The sequence below is a fragment of the Terrapene carolina genome, unplaced genomic scaffold (assembly GCF_002925995.2).
Source record: "Terrapene carolina triunguis isolate 2854851 unplaced genomic scaffold, T_m_triunguis-2.0 Scaffold95, whole genome shotgun sequence".
NCBI lineage: Eukaryota > Metazoa > Chordata > Testudines > Emydidae > Terrapene > Terrapene triunguis.
In genome coordinates this window covers 10312873-10333712 of record NW_020664446.1, presented here as the reverse complement: position 1 = coordinate 10333712, position 20840 = coordinate 10312873, and the positions used below count along the sequence as shown (strand labels likewise).

At 44.5% G+C, this 20840-nt stretch overlaps 1 protein-coding gene across 1 annotated transcript in view; it reads left to right on the top strand.

Annotated features, from left to right (window-relative positions):
* The first annotated feature begins 7182 nt into the window (after positions 1 to 7182).
* Positions 7183 to 20840, top strand: part of LOC112102308 (guanylate cyclase 2G-like) — a 42654-nt gene continuing 28996 nt past the window's right edge. The window contains exons 1-5 of the mRNA XM_029911365.1: positions 7183 to 7566; positions 12002 to 12350; positions 18971 to 19073; positions 19333 to 19525; positions 20108 to 20252. Of these exons, the coding sequence (XP_029767225.1) occupies positions 7183 to 7566; positions 12002 to 12350; positions 18971 to 19073; positions 19333 to 19525; positions 20108 to 20252 (1174 nt within the window). The remainder of the gene's footprint in view (positions 7567 to 12001; positions 12351 to 18970; positions 19074 to 19332; positions 19526 to 20107; positions 20253 to 20840) is intronic.

Here is a 20840-nt window from a genome sequence, read left to right as displayed (position 1 = left end):
GTGACCATCCCAGAGAATTGGGTGTGAGGGGGAGGGGAGTTAGTTGGGTTTGTGCTGCATGTTAAACCTGAAATCGCAGCCCCTCCTTTTACATTGCAAACCCATTTTAAATGGCACGGGTGCTTGGTATGGGAAATGAGGGCAGAACTGTTTGAAACCATCCCCACATGTTAAGAAGGTTAAAAAAGCCCAAAGACTATATGTCTTACCATGGCTGCCTGCAGCTGAAATCTGTGTCCTGGCACTGCGTGAGTGATCTCTCACACCAAACCAGGAGACTCTCAATATAAGAGGAAAAATGCGACCTTGTAACGAAAGCACATGTGCTGTGTGATGTTGTGAACAGCAAAATCTAACGTGAAAGAGTCTACCCATTGTTCTCTAAAATGTATCTTTTTTAACAACCTCTCCCTTCTCCACCAGCTGCAAATCTTACTCCTTCGCAGAGGCTAGTGAATATTCGAAGAAGGAAGTGAAGGACGCGTGACGAAATGTTTACTGAACTTCAGACTGCCTCCCACGCTGACAGAGCACAGCTGAATGCGTGGAGGCAGTCAATGACTGATTTTAAAAAAGCCCAATATGAGCGAGAGGAGAGGTGGCGTGCTGAAGATGAGAAGTTGCGTGCTGAAACGCGGGCTGAAGAGGAGAGGTGGCGTCAACTTGTAATCAGAAAGCAAGAGTCGATGCTCCGGCTGCTGGAGCATCAAAGTGATATGCTCCTGCGTATGGTTGAGCTGAGGAAAGGCAGCAGGAGCAGAGACCGCCGCTACAGCCCCTCTGTAACCAGCAGCCATCCTCCTCAAGTCCCATTGCCTCCTCACCCAGACGCCCAAGAACACGGTGGGGGGGCCTTCGGCCACCCACTCACTCCACCCTAGATGATTTCCATAGCAATAAGTTTTAAAGTTTTAAATTGGAGTGTGTCCTTTTCCTTCCCTCCTCCCCCACCCATCCCGGGCTACCTTTCCAATTATCCCCCTAGTTGTGTGCTGAATTAATAAAGAATGCATGAATGTGAAGTAACAATGACTTTATTGCCTCTGCAAGTGGTGCTCGAAGGGGGGAGGGTAGTAGGGGAGGGTGGGGTGGTTGGTTTGCAGGGAAGTAGAGTTAACAGGGTGGTGGGGGAGGGGCAGAGGGTTCATCAAGGAGCAACAAACAGAAGTTTCACTCCGTAGCCTGGCCAGTCACAAAACTGGTTTTCAACGCTTCTCTGATGCGCACCGCGCCCTGCTGTGCTCCTCTAACCGCCCTGGTGTCTGGCTGCGCGTAATCAGCGGCCAGGCGATTTGCCTCAACCTCCCACCCCGCCATAAATGTCTCCCCCTTACTTTCACATATATTGTGGAGCGCACAGCAAGTAGCAATAACAATGGGGAGATTCTTTTCGTTAAGGTCTGAGCGAGTCAGTAAGCTGCGCCAGCGCGCTTTTAAACGGCCAAATGCACATTCCACCACCATTCGGCACTTGCTCAGCCTGTAGTTGAACAGGTCCTGACTGCTGTCCAGGCTGCCTGTGTATGGCTTCATGAGCCATGGCATTAAGGGGTAGGCTGGGTCCCCAAGGATCACGATAGGCATTTCAACATCCCCAACGGTTATTTTCTGGTCTGGGAAGAAAGTCCCTTCCTCCAGCTTTCGAAACAGAAGAGACTGCCTGAAGACGCGAGCATCATGTACTCTTCCCGGCCAGCCCACGTTGATGTCGGTGAAACGTCCCTTGTGATCCACCAGGGCTTGCAGCAGCATTGAAAAGTACCCCTTGCGGTTTATGTAGTCGGTGGCTTGGTGCGCCGGTGCCAAGATAGGGATATGGGTTCCGTCTATCGCCCCACCACAGTTTGGGAATCCCATTGCAGCAAAGCCATCCACTATGGTCTGCACGTTTCCCAGAGTCACTACCCTTGATATCACCAGGTCTCTCATTGCCCTGGCAACTTGGATCACAGCAGCCCCCACAGTAGATTTGCCCACTCCAAATTGATTCCCGACTGACCGGTAGCTGTCTGGCGTTGCAAGCTTCCACAGGGCTATCGCCACTCGCTTCTCCACTGTGAGGGCTGCTCTCATCCTGGTATTCTGGCGCTTCAGGGCAGGGGAAAGCAAGTCACAAAGTTCCATGAAAGTGCCCTTACGCATGCGAAAGTTTCGCAGCCACTGGGCATCGTCCCAGACCTGCAACACGATGCGGTCCCACCACTCTGTGCTTGTTTCCCGGGCCCAGAATCGGCGGTCCACGGCATGAACCTGCCCCAGTAACACCAGGATTTCCACATTGCTGGGGCCTGTGCCTTGTGAGAGGTCCATGTCAATTTCCTCATCACTATCGTCGCCGCGCTGCAATCGCCTCCTCCTCAGCTGGTCCTGGTTTGGCTTTGGCATGTCCAGGAGGCTCTGCATGTTTTCCAGGACAATGCGCGTGGTGTTCATAGTGCTCATAATTGCCGCGGTGATCTGAGCGGGCTCCATGATCCCAGTGCTGGCTATGGCGTCTGGTCTGAAAAAAGGCGCGAAAGTAGTATCTGACGGACCAGGGGAAGAAGGGAGGGAGGGAGAGAGGGAGGGAGGGAGGGGCGAGTGACGACATGGCATACAGGTACAGGGAATTAAAATCAAGAAAGGTGGCTTTGCATCAGGGAGAAACACAAACAACTGTCACACAGAATGCCCCCCCCCCCCCCAAAGATTGAACTCAAAAGCCTGGGTTTAGCAGGAGGAAGGGGGGGAAGCAAATGAATACAGAATAAATCTATTTTTTACATCTTAAGACGACGGTGCAGCATGACTGATAGCCCTTGGCATTTTCTGGGTGCTTGGCAGCAAATACTGGGCGCTTGGCAGTTAGCCTTCAGGTCTATTGCACGATCTGATACCCAGTATGACAACGATGGATACCAGTCGTAATATACTATCTACTGCCCAAAAGGCAAGGGGTTGCTGCTGTGTAGCAATGTTGCCCCATCCTGCGCATACTACGTCTGATAACCATCATCATCAAGGCAAGGGGGCTGGTGCAATGCAGCCCCACGGCTGCCAGCCCCATGTCTGCCAGCACCCAGATAGCCCTCGGCCTCTTCTGGGTGCTTAGCAGACAATATTGGGCACTTGGCAGAAAATAGCATACTACGACTGATAACCATCATTGTCTGCCCGGGTGCCCATGATCGACAGCCACTGCAGTACGATGACGACGGTTACCAGTCGTAATATACCATCTTCTACCAAAAGGCAAGGGGCTGGTGCAATGCAGCCCTACGGCTGCCAGCCCCACAGCTGCCAGCACCCAGATCGCCAATGAAGGCTACCAGTCATGCTGCACCGTCTACCGCCAAAAGGCAGTAAGCTGCTGCTGCTGTTTAGCAATGCAGTCCCACGTTTGCCGGCACCCGGAAGAGATATGGTGACGGTGAGCTGAGCTGAGCGGGCTCAATGCTTGGCGTGGTATGTTGTCTGCACAGGTAACCCAGGTAAAAAGGCGCGAATCTATTGTCTGCCGTTGCTGTGACGGCGGGGGAGGGGCCTGACGCAATGTACCCAGAACCCCTCGCGGCACTGCTTTGCATCATCCGGGCATTGCGATCTCAACCCATAATTCCAATGGGCGCCGGAGGCTCCGGGAACTGTGGGATAGGTACCATAGTGCAATGCGCCGGAAGTCGACGCTAGCCTCGGTACTGTGGACGCAGTCCGCCGACTTCATGCACTTAGAGCATTTTAGGTGGGGACACACACAATCGGCTGCATACAACCGGTTTCTATAAAACCGGCTTCTATAAATCCGACCTAATTCTGTAGTGTAGACATAGCCTAAATGTGGATTTAGAAGCTTATCTTTAGGCACATAGGGAGGGATTTACAAAGATACTTAAGGGACCTAAGCCCCAGACTTAGATGCCTTAAAATTATTTCATTAAGAGTCATGAATTCAGAATTTGTTCACGTTCACTGGTTGTGAAGCAAAGGAGCAGTCAAATAAGGCTTCCCGGGATGAAATTACCTGGCTTTCTTTAAAGAAACAATTTACAGATTTTTCTATCCAAGAATTCAGCTATACTAGGCATATGCTGCAGTCTAGGGAAGCATATGACAAGAAAAAGGAGATTGATTGATTGATTTCTAACTCAAGGAATTAATGTTTCCCATGGTTGGTAACCTATAAGTCATGTTTATTAGGAGTTGATTTTATAAAGTATTTGAAATGACAGTTATTCCAGCGAACATGATTTAAACAATTCCCACCTGCCTGATTCATTAGGAGAAAAATCTGAGATTTCTGAACTTCTTATGTGCAAGATGATACTCTGTAGTGATGCAATTGTTGCCACCAAAATAGCTTTCAAAGACTTTCCAAATACCCTGGAAGTTCTGCAATTTCTGTTTCTTCAAGCTGGGTTCCCATTAATCTAGTTGCCACCAACCGAAGAATAGACGTTGGGCCCAAATTCACGGCTGGTGTAACTCCGTTGATTGCATGGATGAAACTGGTCCCTTTTTGGAGTTTGACCGAAGGAGAATGTGTTGTTCTTACAAGAGCAATGATTTTTGGGAAGCCAGATAGATTTTATTAGCAAAGGGATAAAAAGACAGAAACATATTGCTTTACTCTTGCTGATACACCTGTTAAAAGAATCCTTGCTGTGTTGTACCTTGTAGTTTTGAATGGAACTCATCTGCTTATCTTTTTCTAACAGCAGTGGGTAAAGCCCATAACTGCAAACTGTATGGCTGACAAATTTGTGCAATGCAAGGGACAATGTTCAAAACAATAGAGTGGGAGGGGGAAAAGGGTAGTGAATAAATGGAGTGGTTTTAAATGGGATTAGCAAGGTTCAAAACCAACCTTGTCTATTTCCTCAGAAGTTTTATGGCCACATCTAGAACAGATATCTGTAGTTTGTTATTGTAATGATGTAGGTTTTTTTGTTCTGCTTATTGCCATCTGGTGGCCAATGTGAGAATAGTGATTTACTGTTAGGAGCCCCCAGGCTGTACTGAGTTTGCTGCAGGGCATTGTGGATTATGTGAGGAAGTTTTCCCAAGATTGAGCCTGCTGAGTTTTCTATGTGAACCTGTACTGGAATAAGAGATTTCCTTTTTCAGTTTTAATCTGTTTTGGGTCTCCATATAGTATCAGTTGCTCAACCAAGCAAAGGAGAGCCTTAGTATGTGCAAGCATATATGACCACTTGAGTTGCGACACAAGGATCTGCTGCTTCATGAAAAGTGTGTCTCATGCACTGAAGCATGTAAAGCTATAACGCGACTCCAGTCCAGTGACCTAAATATCCATTCCAGAGTTTGTGACTGCAGTGGAGAGAACTCCAAGTTAAAAGCCAAGGAAATGCAGAATGTGAGAGAGCAGGGAAGGCAGAATGCAGCAACTCATTCTGTCTAGGTATTTGTGTGAGCCATGTCAGCATAATATCTGAGTATCCATGGGCTCTTGATCACTTCAAGTTTTCATGGTCAAATTGCAGAGACAGGGCTGAATGGCAAAATTGCCACTGGACCTTGGGGATGTTAATTTTGTATCTCCTCCTAAAAATGTAACCTCCAGCAGCACAATGCCCCCTCACACTGTGTTGGGCATAGAGAAGAAAAGGTGCTGTCTACCGCTTCATCTGACGGAGCCTTTCATGCTTGGAAATGGGCCCTCTAGTTCACTTCTGGGGCAGGTGGGGAAGTTTGCGCTTCCCAACCACCTGAGCTGTTCCAGGTCGAGAACTTTACTCTTCAGACTTATCAAATCGGTTGCCATCCTCTCTTAGCACAGAATACACACACACACACAGTGTTTTCTTGTTAGCAAACCAGGGTGCCCAAATTACACGGGTGTTTCACCTGTGTTGTATGGAAACTCTTCCATTTTAGGTATAAATGGTTTCTCCAATGGTGCATGTTCATTCATTCCTAGAGCGGCTTGAAAAAGTCTATGTATGTTGAAATTTTGACCAAAAAATGAAGGCAGGGAGCGAAATTTGTGAGAATTTCCCCTCCTCCCCCATTTTTGCCCCCAGCCAACTCAATTTGCTTGTAAAATTCTTCATTACTTATTGAGTGCCCAAAGATGTGGTATGTGTTCCACAAACCAAAGAGAGAGTTCCTGCTCAAAGAAGGTACAATCTGCCTTTGACATGACACAACAGCTGTCACAACAAACTAGGGTGATGAAGAACAAGGGTAACAATGCGCAGTTACTCAGTAAGTGTGTATACACCTTGATGATAGTGTTATGTACTGTCCCACTCTCTTTCACATATAGTATTATATTATGTGAGGCATACACATTTGTTTTCTTTCTAACTAGGCCAGAGTGCGAAAGAAAGCAATAAGTGTTTTTACTGTAGTGTTGTGGATAGGAATCAAATTCAGAATGAGCCTAAGTATATAACGAGGACTGAGTCTGAGATCCATGCTGTCCCTTTTAAAACATGCAAGGAGTGCATCTGAAGAAGACAAGTGGTGTTTTACCCATGAAAGTTTATGCCCAAATAAATCTGTTAGTCTTTAAGGTGCCACCAGACTCCTTGTTGTTTTTGTGGATACAGACTAACACGGCTACCCCCGATACTTGACATAAGGAGGTACTTCACACAATGCACAGTCAACCTGTGGAACTCATTGTTAGGGGATATTGTGAAGGCCAAAACTATAACAGATTCAAAAAAGAGCTAGATAAGTTCACGGAGGATAGGCCCATCACTGGCTACTTGCCAGGATGGTCAGGGATGCAATCCCATGCTCTGAATGTCCTTAGCCTCTGTTTGCCAGAAGCTTGGAAAGTAAGATGGGATGGATCACTCAATGATTGCCTATTCTGTTCATTCCCTCTGAAGCACCTGGCACTGGAAGACAGGTTACTGGGCTAGATGGACCATTGGTCTGACCCAGGATGGCGGTTTTTATGTTATGTTCTTAAATGCAATGAACGGAAAGCTGTCAAATATTTGAACAGACTTGACTTGTAGCACTAAGTCCAAAGTAAAGATCCTACTGAAAGGATAGATTGCAAAATGCTCTGGAGAGTAAGGGTTCAGTTAATTAGCATTGTTTAATTAAAATCATGTCACAGGCAAAGGAGCTGGTGCTGTGATTAGAGCCAATAGTATAAGTAGCACTAAGAGCAGGAGGAAAGTGAAATCTTCCAAATTGCTGATGTGCTGCTAGTTAAGGGACAGCATGGATCTCAGAATGGGTCCTTGTTATATACTGAGGCTCATTCTGAATTTGATTCCTATCCACTACGCTACCATAATAACACTTATTGCTGTGGTCTTTGCTAATGCTTTAGATCGTGGACTGGAAATGTCTAAGCTTATTGTGGCATTTCAAGCGCCTTGGAATGCCTCCCACCCACTTAGTGCCCAAAAGCTGGGCTCAGCTATCCAGATTGCCATTGATAAAGTCAATTCAGACCCATCTTACCTGGGTAACTACACCTTGGATTTTGTTTATGCTGATTGCGGCTGTGATGCCAAGAAGTCCGTCAATGCTTTCATCAATCAGGTTCAGAAGGAGAACGTTTCGGCCCTGTTTGGACCTGTCTGCTCAGAAGCAGCTGAGGTAGCGTATGACTTCCCACCACTTTCTCTCTCCCGGCCCTGCTGCTCTGTGTACTGTATGTATTTCTGCTTTCATTATGAGTTGATTAATTCAGGGAGTTGTGTTTGACCTATAAATCTCTTAATGGGCTATCTTAAAGGTGTGAATTCAGTGCTGGTGCTTGAGTTAACAACTGCTTGTGGAAAGTGGCAGCTGGGAAGATGTTGCCCCTGAATTCTTCTCAACTCTGGAACTTGCTTTCTTCGTCCTTGGTCTGATACAGCCTGAGATTGCTGGCTTTCAGAGCATTCTGCAGGGCTTTCACAGGCTTTTGTGGAGGGATGTGTTGAGGGGGAGAATGTGATTAGTTCTGATGGGCAGGGAGCATTTTAGTTGTGCTGTCAGTCTAAAAGTCTCAGATGTATTTTGGTTTGCATGTGTGCTTAGATCTTAGGGCACAGAGTACAAATCAAGGGAACAAATAAAATTAAGATATTTGCTCCTTGGGGGTGGGGGAAACCATCAGTTCTGAAAGTTAATGAAAATCATGGAAAGGATAAAAGTGATACTTCCTAACAAATAGCACTAAATCTAGGACATTGTGTCTATCAGATATATCCAGGCTATTATACACAGTTTCCCCCGCCCCCCCACCAACTTATCTCAGGATAGAAGAATGATACGTTACTGTCTATTGTTAAAGTGCCCATATTAAATTATTCCCATAGGCTATTTTGAAAGTTGCCTACCGGGGTTGTTTGCCAGTTTCTATGGGCAGCTTTGACAATCTCAGCTGTTCTGCTTACGAAGCCACTTAAATATAATTGGCTAGTTAATAGAATTCTTTCTGTAAAACAAATCTTCTTGTTTTACACCAGTAAGTTTCACGTGTCGAAAGCCAAACCTCAGTGACAGTAAACAGGATTGATTTTTGTTGTTGTGAAAATTGTTCTTTTAAAATTTGCTGGGAACAACTGAAGACCTTTTAGTAGGAATGTTAAAGCTGACTTGTAAGCAGTGATAGGCAAAAGGCCCAGAGTTTTTGTTCTATTTGGATTGGAATCCAAACGGTCAAGCGTTCATCTGAATCTCTTTGGCCTGCCAATCCCATCAGAACTAGGTTTTTTTGAGATGTGCATTACCTCCTGGGTAAGTGCAGGTTTGTTTGCACTGTAATCAGAGCTACAGTTCGTACACTGCATGGCAATGAAACAATTTAGGACTTTGACTACAAATAGAGCTTTGCCATATCAAAGTTCACAATAAACAGGATCCATTATACTGTGGGATTAACACCCCCCCCCCCACGATTTCTGCTTCTAATTATAGAAGTGGGCTTGGAAAAGTCTGTCTTGTTCAACTTTCTATGCCATTGCTGCAGGATTGTTCCCTAGTTCTGTCCATTTAGTGCATTGTCCCTTCTAGTTTAAATATATCAACTGATGGTGTTTCTGCTACTCTCCTTGGGACTATACATCAGTGTAACAGTGTAATTTCCCTGTGCTGGTGATAGATAGGTAATTGACCCCCTTTGCCCCTCATGCTCCGCTAGCATCTGTACCAGGGCATATCTACTTTATTCTGTAGTTTCTCTCTCTTTCCTGTTTTCTTTTCTCTTCTTCAACTCCCTATCCCCAGTTCCCCATTCACACCAGTTAACTTCATGTCTCTTGACCTGGGAGATCCCCTGTTGTCTCCGAGGCTCAGCTACATAAGCAGTGGTTGGAGATCAGACTTTGAGACAGCAGCCACGTGTCTCAGAAAGATGCTTCTAGGACCAGCTACCTTAGAGGCCACTGTGGGAGCAGCCAGTTTCTAAGGGGCCACCAACTGCTTGGAGCATGTTTGTATTGAAGTTGGATCCAGGGTCATATCGGAGTTTTCCCTGACCTTGCTAGTCCCTACCCAGCCACCCATTCCCAATCCCTGATCTCACCCCTTCCCTTCTGATCCTGATTCCCTGATCCTTCCTGACCCTGCATCCCTTCCTTCCTGACCCTTCCTTTTCTGCTTCCTGTTCTCAAGCCTATTCCTGTGACAAATCTAGGGCTTGTTTACATGGGAAAGTGATTTTCAGACCATATCAATTCCCTCATTGCAAAATATTTCAAATAATCAGGACTGGATATGGGGGGAGAGGGAGTGTATGGGGAACTGCGAGTGGGGTGGGTTTTGCTCCTGTGCAGTGGGAGGGGAGCTGGAGGGCTGGGGGAGCCGCACCACGGGGAAGGAGCTGGGAGGTGTAAAGGAGAGGTGGGTCTCCCAGAGAGAGCTGTAGAGACAATTGGAGGGCACAGGTTTGTGCAGGGCAAAGGGCCCACACAGTTAGGGGGAGTCAGCAAGCAGGTGGCCCCTACCAAGAGCCATGGGAAAGAAGCAGGTGGAGAGGGAAATGAGGAGCTGGCTAGGTGGATGGTGAGCAGAGATCTATGCTTAATATACAAAAACTTGCTTGCTTGTCTCTCAGCTCCTCCTTCCCCCACTCTCTCATCAATCCCCTGCAACCCACCTTAACGTCCTCTGGGCAGAGACGGGTCTCCTCATGGACTGACTGTACAACAAGTGGATCTGATCCTGGACAGGCATCCTTAGGCACCCCTGTAATAACGAATAATAATACAGCAGGGAGGGAGCCGAAGCTGGAGAATTGGGGCCTGGGAGGAGCATTGGGAGAAAAAAAAAGTCTCCCTTTTATTGTGCTCAGCTCTATGTGATGCCCAACTCTTTCAAATATTTAAATTCCCTTTGTCACTGGGGAAAATATTTAAAGAGATACATGGCCATGAAAGCATGGGATAAGATATGGGAAATAAGCACTGCTCAGTAAAGGTACCGCATATGACTCAATGTAAACTACTGAATAAAGTTGTGCTTTTTTGCAGAGGGCCAATGGAAAGCCTGTGCTGTGGGACTTACATGGCACAGTGGTCTTTTTCTTCTCCTCTGTTCACGGGTGAATTTCATCCCGTGTAACCAAATCAAATATAATAGCAGTGAATCCCAACCCCGCTGGAGCATATGTGCAATTTCAGTTGCCCAATAATTTTAATCATGGACCCACAGTAGCAGCTCAGCAATGAGGTGGTGCTGGAACGCTGTTTGAGAAGTGACTCATAAAGCCTACAAGGAGGCTACACTTGTGGATGTGTGTTTGTGTTATTTGTTGTTAGCTGCTTTTGACTTTGTGGGCAGAGAGAAGAGCAGAAAAACTTTCAGACTGACTTCTGCTGGCAGCCAGAATCACATGAGATGCTCACTGGAGAAAGTATTATCCCCCATGATCCCTGATTAGCAATGGTATGGGTTACCTGAGCAATAGAGAAACCTACCTGGACTTTTACAGTGATCCCTATATCATCGGGACCCCTTTAATAGACTTCATTAATGAAATGTCAAATTGGCACCACTGAACTTTCTCTTTCCACAGAATAGAGCCTGCAGCATGAAATATTTCTGTCCTCATTTGAATTTGAAAGTGAACTTTGATTTGACCATGTTTCTGATACTTTCATGTTTTCATTCTAAGAACTTCCTAGTACTCAAGGTTTAGTACTGTGAATTCTCAAGAAAAGTGAATTTCAATCCTGACTATGCACTAATTTCAAATAGCCTGTGTTGAACAGAAACAATGCAACATGCTTTATGTAAGTAACCAGCACAGTGTGAATTTGTGTAACTTGCATAGTCATTACTGATCTTTTGTTCTGAATTTTGAAAATGATTCCTTCCTTTGTAATGGACCAAACTAAGTCTTCGTATCGAACAACCACAGACAGGGGGATGTCCGAAATCTTGATTTGAATCCTCATTTTGTGGCATGAGTCAAGCTCTTAGAACTTAATTTGAGGGGTGAGGGAAGAATTTGGAATGTTGAAGTCAATGGAGTTAACCAGAGATTAATTTAGTTCATACAATATTAAACCCCAATTCTTGGGCTTTACACAGTTCTTCAGCTATATAGCATCATTGTTCTGTAACAATATGGGGGCTGTTTCTGAGTTAAACCGGTGTGAGAGGAGAAGAAGATGCCAGTAAACCTTCTTAAGCAAAACAATTCACTTCTACTTATCGGTCTAACCCAGGGGTCGGCAACCTTTCAGAAGTGCTGTGCCGAGTCTTCATTTATTCACTCTAATTTAAGGTTTCGCGTGCCAGTAATACATTTTAATGTTTTTAGAAGATCTCTTTCTAGAAGTCTATAATATATAACTAAACTATTGTATGTAAAGTTAATAAGGTTTCAAAATGTTTAAGAAGCTTCATTTAAAATTAAATTAAAATGCAGAGCCCCCCAGACTGGTGGCCAGGACCCGGGCAGTGTGAGTGCCACTGAAAATCAGCTCACGTGCCGCCTTCGGCACCTGTGCCATAGGTTGCCTACCCCTGGTCTAACCTTTGCATTTTAAATACTGACATTAACTAACATGTCTGAAAAAACACTTTTGTTGCCGTCTAGGTTACTGGTTTGCTGGCTTCTCATTGGAATATCCCCTGGTTTGGATTTGTTGGCCAGAGTGCAAAGCTGGACAATGCAGATTTATATGACACCTATGTCAAACTTGTCTCCCCTCTGCAAAGGATAGGGGAAGTTCTGCATAAAAGTCTGCAATATTTTGGCTGGAAATATGTTGGATTATTTGGAGGTTCATCTGATGCTTCCACTGGGGAGAAAATTGATGAACTCTGGATGTCTGTCGAAAACCAACTCCAAGTCAATATCACTATCACTGCTAAAGTCAGATACAGCACAGAAGATCCAAGTCTCCACCAGGAAAACCTCAAGTACATATCGTCTGTTGCCAGAAGTAAGTTCCAGTTTAAAAGTGTTTTATACTGGCTGGCTTTAAAGGGACTACATGGAGAACTTTGCCAAATACAGATGAATGAAAAATTACTACAACACATCACTTGTATCAATCTGGAAGCTTATCTGGTATAATATTATTAAACATAGTTGGCTATTAGGGTATGTCTACATTGCATACTAAGCCCAGGCTCTGACTCAAGGTTGAGTCCAAGCCTCCCTTCCTTCCACAAACAAACCAGTCTGACTTGCGTTAGCAAGCACTCAATACCTAGGTCCTAAGACTCTGCCGAGGATGGGGATGGCTCAGATCCTGAGCCCCCCTGAGACTTAGCTCTAAGTCCAGTAATTTTGCAGTGTGAATGCATGTCAGGCTGCAGACCCAGATCAGAAAGTCTTTGTAGTGCAGTATAGATGCATTAGCATGGCTGTGAGACCAGACTCCAGCCATTTTAAACCCAGGTATACAATCCAGTGTGGATGCTCAAGCACAGGCCTGGAAATACCAAAGCCACAAACCTAGGTCCCATAGACCGAGGCTTAGTGTGCAGTGTACATACCCTTAGTTACCTGGGGACTTCAATTGGAGAGCAAAATATGGCCCGCCATATTAAAGCAATTAAATTATTGGTCCATTTACAGCAAAAATATGCTCATACCCCTTTCCCCCCCGTGCCCCCTCCCACCGAGTATATCTTGACTTTGTGTAATAACATGTCAATGGGAATAGACTATGGGAGTGGAATGTGATTGTCAAATCAACCTGGCTGAACCAGAATTTTGCCCTTAGCTTGTCTCACATATGTAGGTCAGAGGAAATGAGATGCACAGTGTTGCATGGAGCGTATTCATTCTTATGCTTAAGGAAAGAAACTCTATCAGGAAGCTTGAATTGACTACTTCTTGGTGTATATTCTGCATTATTATTTTAGAATTATTTCTCTCTCTCTCTAATACACACACACACACAAGCTCAGCTGGGAGTGACTTAGAGGATGGTTGATATGTTCTCACTAGCTGTGGAGTAAGGCACGCAAGGCACTATCAATAGGAAATATTCCCCTCTGGGTGAGAGGGCAGTAGCAAGATTGTGTAGTGTGAGTGAAACCTGGAAACCAGCTACACTGACTTAACTGGGTTCATTGTGATTAGCACAGATCATTGTGCTAGGCACCACACAGTGTACAAACAGGAGACACTCCCTGCCCTGAAGAGTGATCCAGATGTTGACTTGTTTTTAATGTAACTGGAGAACTCTTCCTTTTATTCGTTATTTCAGCATCCTTGTTAATTCAGATAAATGCAGTCATAACTACATAACAGCAGCAAACAAAAGAACTCCCAGTATGCAATACTGATCTCATTTCAGTTTGAAGTGAATTGCACTGCTGTGACTGCTAACTACTGCAGGGAAAGGGATCTAAAAGCCGTGTATAACACACAAATGGACCAACAGCAATTTGCAAGTCTGGTTAGCTAGACTTGTTCGATAAACTCGTTAGTTCGTTAAATGGCGTTAGCGACTTCTTTGTTTAAAATAGCCCTTTGGCAGCTGGTATGTCCCAGTTAAAACTGACTTCTAAAGGATTTAGCTACAGATCTCTCTCCACCAATCAAAGGGTTAAACGTGGCTTGTGAACAGGAAATGGCTAGAACTGGTTGAAAAATTTGAAACAAAATGTGTTCCCATAAGAAAGAGGGGTTTTGTTGAAATGAAATGTTTCCATCTAAATGAACAAGAGAAATATGTTATTCTGGGTCAGCATTGACCTGTGTCCTAATTCAATCCAGTGCCTCAAGGGAGTTGTAGTTCCAGGTCTCTCATGCCCCCGTTGTCCCCTATCGGCCCAGCTGCCTGGCTGGACGACATTTGCCATGACACATTATGGTCCCTCCCTGTTGCCATATCCTCGTGGTGCATCCAGGACAGGGAATCACTAGGGTATTAGGGATCGAGAGCTACTGCACTCATAATGAACCGCAACAGCTCAGGTGGATGTAGAGATTAGTGTAAACCCAAATGGAAATGTAATGGGTTTGTTTCAAGATGACAAAGTGAAATGAAATGTTTAAATTCAGGAGTGTTGATTGAAATGTTTTGACACTTCCAAATCAAAATATTCATTTGGAATGTGTTTGTTCTACAGAAAGTTTTGAGATTTCAACTTTTGCTCCCAATTTGGAATAAAAACAAATGGCAAAATATCAGAATTTCCTGAATTCCACCCTACTTAGCCAATCTCTTAGCTCATTGTCTGGGGTCCCTCTCCTCCCCCACCGCTTTGCTTCACCAGGGATAGTATGACAAAGTGGGAATTTTTTTGTAATATTTTTGAGTCCTGTTTGTGCCTCAGTTTCCCCTGTATGTTGCATTGTTACCTGGGGGGTGGAAAGAGACTGTTTGCTCTTGGGGCAGACTAAGACACAGGTGTGAATTGTGCCTAATTGTCTAGGGCTTAGGTTCCATATCAGTGGAGCTCTTGAGGAAACAATGGCAGAGCCAGTTGCCTGGTCATTGACATCTAGCAAGCAATGCCCCAGAGGGATATGAACTTCCCTGCCTCTCAGCAGGGCAGCTGAGTGGCATTTCCCCATCTCGAGAACAAAGGACTGGGTGGGGTGTAAGTGTGGGCTGGGAAAGGAAATCGGGGGCACACTTGGGGTTCTGATGAAGAAGGTTGGAGAGACGGAGCTTGAACAATGGATTTCTCTATGGCTTGGCTGGGCTCTGGGCTAACCAGAATGGACTATGCTTTAACCTTCATTCCTCTAGGCTAACCTAGGGACTTCCTATGCTGTGTTCCAGATGACTAATAAACCCTACTGTTTTGACAATGCCGTGTGAGGGTCACGGCACATGCTTGGACAGGCGCATTAGTCCCCGAAGAATATACAGGTCTCCATGGGGGCCTGTTTCAGTTGGACGCACTGAACAGAGCTCATGGTGTGAAGCAGGAGTGCTGCAGGCCCAGAGCTCCAGTTTAAGGAGGCGGTGAAGCCGTGTCGCTTACCCTGGAGTATGTGAGAGATCCCTTGGGAGGCTGGCTTACTGAAAGAGTTCCTTCTAGACTGTCCCAAATCTGGGGCCTTAGCAGAGATCCTGTGGCTCTGTGACAGATAGCAACCCCATTCGCCTGCTTGTCTGCATCTTCCACACACACGTTCTTCTATGCTGTCCCCTGTGCACAGAACACTCTCCCACTCCATGGTATTGGGGCATCCTTCTCCACACTAAGGGTTTGTCTACGCTACCCGCTGGATCGGCGAGCAGCAATCAATCCAGCCGGAGTCGATTTATCGCATCTAGCATAGACGCGATAAATCGACCGCTGAGCGCTCTCCTGTCGACTCCGATACTCCACCAGAACGAGGAGCGCAAGTGGAGTCGACGGGGGAGCATCAGCTGTTGACTTACTGCAGTGAAGACACCGCGGTAAGTAGCTCTAAGTATGTCGACTTCCGCTACACTATTCACGTAGCTGAAGTTGCGTATCTTAGATCGACCCCGCGCGGTAGTGTAGACAAGCCCTGAGCCACCCAAGGCTCAGCCTGATTGTTTGGGCTGCACACATGCAGGGACTTGCCCATAGGACTACATAAAACACTTGAATCACGCAAGGAGCTCCAGTTGCTCATAGAAATAGAGAAAGCTTTCTCCCTGCCATTCAATGGACAACGTGTCCTTCCCATCACGTTGCTGACAGTGTGTGTCAGTATTCCCTGGTGGCACGGTTACACAGGTCAGCTTTCTGGATTCATGAAAACTCTGCCTATGGACACAGCTTTTCCAAATCTGGTCACAGGTGAGAGGAGAAGACAACCTGTCCAAAACAAATTAATTGACCTGTTAACTAGAGCTGGTCAAAAATATTTCATCAACCTTTTTTTTTTCCAACCATTTTTGTGAACAATTTTAATTTTGGTCAACGTTTCCTACATTTTCAACACCCACAGCAACAACAACCCCCCAACGTTTTCTGTTAAAAAGCAAAACACAATTTGGTTTTTATTAAAAATATTGGGTTTTGATAAACTTTTTGTTTTCAAAAACAAAATTTTACTAAAAACAGTTTTTGAACTCACACAACTTTTTATTTTTTTGGTTTAAAAAACGTAATAAAGTTTGGGGAAAAAAGAAGGTTTTAAATATTTCCACTAAAACCATGGAAGACCTTTGTTATATTACTGTAAGTATGTGATCAAGGTTCGTCTTGATCCTTATTATACAGAAACCTAATCCGGTTTAAAAGCTGTTTGCTGTGGCAGTGCAGAATTCTGAAGCAAAATGCGTGTGTGCTCATTGGAACGTCAGTATCCAAACGCTTGGGTAGATGAGAGTTATTTCACAACAGCACATGGTTTAGCGCTGCAGCAAGCAGCAGGTTTTGCTTATTGCTTGCAGCTACAAGATGATTTTCTTTAAGGAGAAATGAAGAAAGATATTAACTCAGATAAACATGTTACATCAGAAAACCTATGAAGCTGAATATAATTGCTGTGCCCAATTGCCATGCTGGCTACAGACCCCAGCTGGGTGATTTCCATTCACTCTTAGGCTCATGAGAAGCTGATCTTTGACAGGGTTCCTACTGACTTTCTCTTTGGCACCTACAGCATCTTGGAAGTGTGTTCTGATTTTCCCTTTGTCACTAGATGAGAATGACAAGATGCAGCATAAGGATTTTGCTTTACTTACTGAAGATTAGTATGTTGCTCTTACTACATAGAAAATATCCACATGTGAAACTGACAGTACAATAAATCCCTCCTGCAAATGCCATTCTATGACACCAAAGTTAGCACTTCAGAAGACAAGAATGCAAGGCAGACTAGAACCTACTGCCCCGTTTTGAGCTGCATAGGCGATACGTGGCATAAGTCGGAGGAACTATTCTGAAGAGCAAAGGATCAGAAGAGGGGCAGAATTCCTCTGATCCGTTACAGAGCTTCATCTGACTGTTTAGGGCCATGCCAATACAAATCAGTGCAGAGGGGGAAGAGAGAACGTGTACCTCATAAAGAGTGGGAGGAATTGGGGTCATGGTCAGACAACTCGTTGATATGAGGGTCAGCAATGTGAAGGGAAACAGGAAACCTGTGGAGGGCGCATGCCCCAACCTGCTGACTTTCACGTACTCAGGAAAAAAGGACTCTTCGTGTGATGCTCGAATGGTCAGGCCCTCTAGCTTCTCTAGAACACCCAGTCCCACCGACAACAGTGGGATGTGATTTGTGTGTGTATATATAGGACTCGGGTTGTATATGGCTATCAGCGTTAGCGAATGCTTGCATGCAATGGAACTACAAGGGTTAGTATAATGTGACCTCAACCTGTTTGTTTCCATTGGGCACCACAGTGATACAAATAACTCCATCTGGAAAGTATATATTCTTACATGGGGAGTATTCCTTATGTAGCATTTGCTTCCAGATTTCCATGTTCTGGACTTCTACACATATCCTTTCTAAAGGTGGCTGGAAAACTGATTCCCCCCCTCCCCATATGTACACAAGAACAATATCTTTTTGAAATTTCCCTCTTGGGAAATTCTGATTTTTGTGGGTAAGGGTTCCCCGAATATGCACTTTCTTCCTGTTTCCCCCTTTTCCCCCCCTCAACTGGGAAACAGTAAGAAATTATGGGAAAGTTGCAGAGTGGGGGCTGGATAACGTCTCATGTTTAAAAGTAACACTACTACAGTTACCACTTAGAAGTGAAATTGTTACTTTCTCTTACTGCCAGAGAGAACATTTTGTTACTCTTTTCCAACTGAGACAAGTTAGTTAAAGGTCAGAAAGTCATGGCGGGAGAGGGGGAGGGGATGGTGATGGGAGGCAGGAATCCAGAATTTCAAAACAAAAAAATCACTTTCTTTTTTCTCAGGAATTTTTGTTTAAAAATATTGCAAATAAAAAAAGTCTTTGATAATTTTTTCCACAATTTTTTTTTTGTATTGAAACCCTCCTTGACAAAGAACAAAAAATAAAAACAACAAAACAAACAAACAAACAAAACAACCAAAACCACTTTTTGTGAGGAAATGTATTGACCATCTCAAATTGCCACTTGCGTCTGCAGATGTTTCATGGCTGTCTTTGGTTGCTGCCATGTGTCTATTGATGGGAATGTACCACTCAGTGTGTTTTGAGCTACACAGCGGATTTGCTATTTTGTTTCTGGAGTAAATTACTACAGATTTTTCTACCTCTCTACTGTGTAGCAGAGAGAAGCCTGCGACCCTGGCAACCCTTATTCATACCCCAGTCACCCTTTCTCCCATGACAAATCACATTGACTTCAATGGGACTACTCACATGAGTAAGTAGTGGGTAAAGTGTGTAGGATCCTCGTTCCTTATTTTCTAGCTACCACTGAAAGCCCCAGTGAGCCATGCATGTTTCATTTAAACAAGTCCATGACAAAGAGCTTTCGCTTGACATCAGTCCATGCTGGCTAAAGCAATAAATATGTTCAATGTGTAATCATGAGCCATGTAATTTAACTCAGCTTTTTAAAAATCATCCTAGTGTTGATTGGCAGCTCTGATTGTCTTGTCCATTTTTTTTAATTTGGTGGATGGATGGGGAGCAAATGACTAAACACACCTTTTTCTCTTGCAGTTATTGTTTTAATCTGCAGCTCTTCGGATGTCAGGTCTATTATGCTGGAGGCCAAACATCTAGGGCTGGTGAATGGGAAATTTGTGTTCTTCGTTTTGCAGCAGGTCAGTGGCAACCTGGCGAGTATTGCTCCAAGTTGGTTTATTAGCACTTGTTTTTGTCAGTTTGGAACCTGTCACCAGCAACATTAAAAATGTTGTAGCAAGAAATCTTTATAAACCAACGTACAGTAAAGATGGCCCTGACTCTGCACCCCAGTTTGTGCTAGCAGATCACAGTTCAAGCCCAAGCTCAATAACTGCACTTTGAACTAAGAGCACCATCACTTTAAGCCACTTACTGTACCCTCAACTCATTTTTCTCTTTCAGGACAATTTTTTGAAAGAGGCACTGAGCAGCGAGAAGAACAGCAGTGTGCTTGAAGCCTACCAGCCAGTGTTTCTGATTTCCCTCAACCCTTATGGAGGATACACTATGTATTCAGATTTTCTGAAGCAGGTCCATGAAAAACTGAAGGGACAGCCATTTTACAGCTCACTTTCTTCAGAAGAAGAGGTTTGATATGGTCCTCTCTAATTGCTGCACGTGTGGCCACTGGGTTCAATTCATACCAAGGGCCATCTCCCTCTTGTGCAACTTTGTGTGTGTGTGTGTGTGTGTGTGTGTGTGTGTGTGTAGTTCTGCTGATTCCACCAGGAGTACTTACTTGAATGAGGTGGCCCGAGATCAGAAACATATGTGGGTCACTCATTTATTGATTTTCAGTGAGTGGTGATGATATTGCCAGTTAAGTAGAAGGGTGACTTGAACCATTTCTATAGAGGTTTTCCTTCACTCTCATGCCATCCTATCTGGACATTGATCCTGGTTGCTGTCCTATACAGATGATCAAATTCGTATGTATGTAGACACAGCTCCAATTGCAGTCAATGGAAAATTGCACCTGCTTACTCCAGGGCTGAATTTGGCTCAGAAATTCACTGTTGACTTTGTCCCAAGGTTTAGTATCAGTCCTATAAGCTTTATATGGAAATTTTGTAAGCAAACCCTATACTCATTCTCTAGGGAGAAGGACCTTCTGTCTAAGTCCTTTATCTCTGAAGCTGAAACATTGCTTTTCCATTTTGCGCTTTTCAGGTCAGTTCTTACTCTGCCTACCTGCACGATGCAGTCCTGCTCTATGCCCTGTCCGCAAGGGAAATGTTAAAAGAAGGGAAAGATATCAGCGATGGACGGGCACTTGTCAACACTTTGAAAGGCTACAACAAAACTCGTTTGTATGGTAAGCTGCTGATGGGGAGACTTTGTCAATCACATGCAACTGACTGAAACTAAGCCTCTCATGAGTTAGCACACTTCTTATTGTCTTAGAGGGAAGATTTTCTTGATTTTCTCTGGGCAGTGTGCAAAGTAACGTCTTAGTTCAAATTAATCCTTTTTTTTTTAAAACCATTTTTAAATACTGATGAATTGTAGAAGTTTTGCAAAGGTATGTAAGGTTGGATTCTGTTCTCAGTTATCGGAGTGTAAATCCAGAGGAACTCAATCCAGAGAACTAGAAATACTATCCTACTTTTTTTTTGCTAAAATGGTGGCTTGCTTGTAACCATTCATTTTTCTTTTCTTTTTATACCTCAGCAAACACCAGCTCTTAGCGACCCCCACGTCTGTCATTTAAAAACAAACAAACAAAAAAAGAGTTTTAGTGCTGGCCAAGGTGTACTTCCCATGTTCCCCTTTTTGCAGAAATGGTAACAAAGCATTATTATGCTGGGGTTTATAAAACCAAATACCAAGAAAGTAAGGAAGGGGTGTAGGTGGGCACTACATACCCAGAGCTGCTTTAGTTGGAACTGTTTCTTGTCTACAT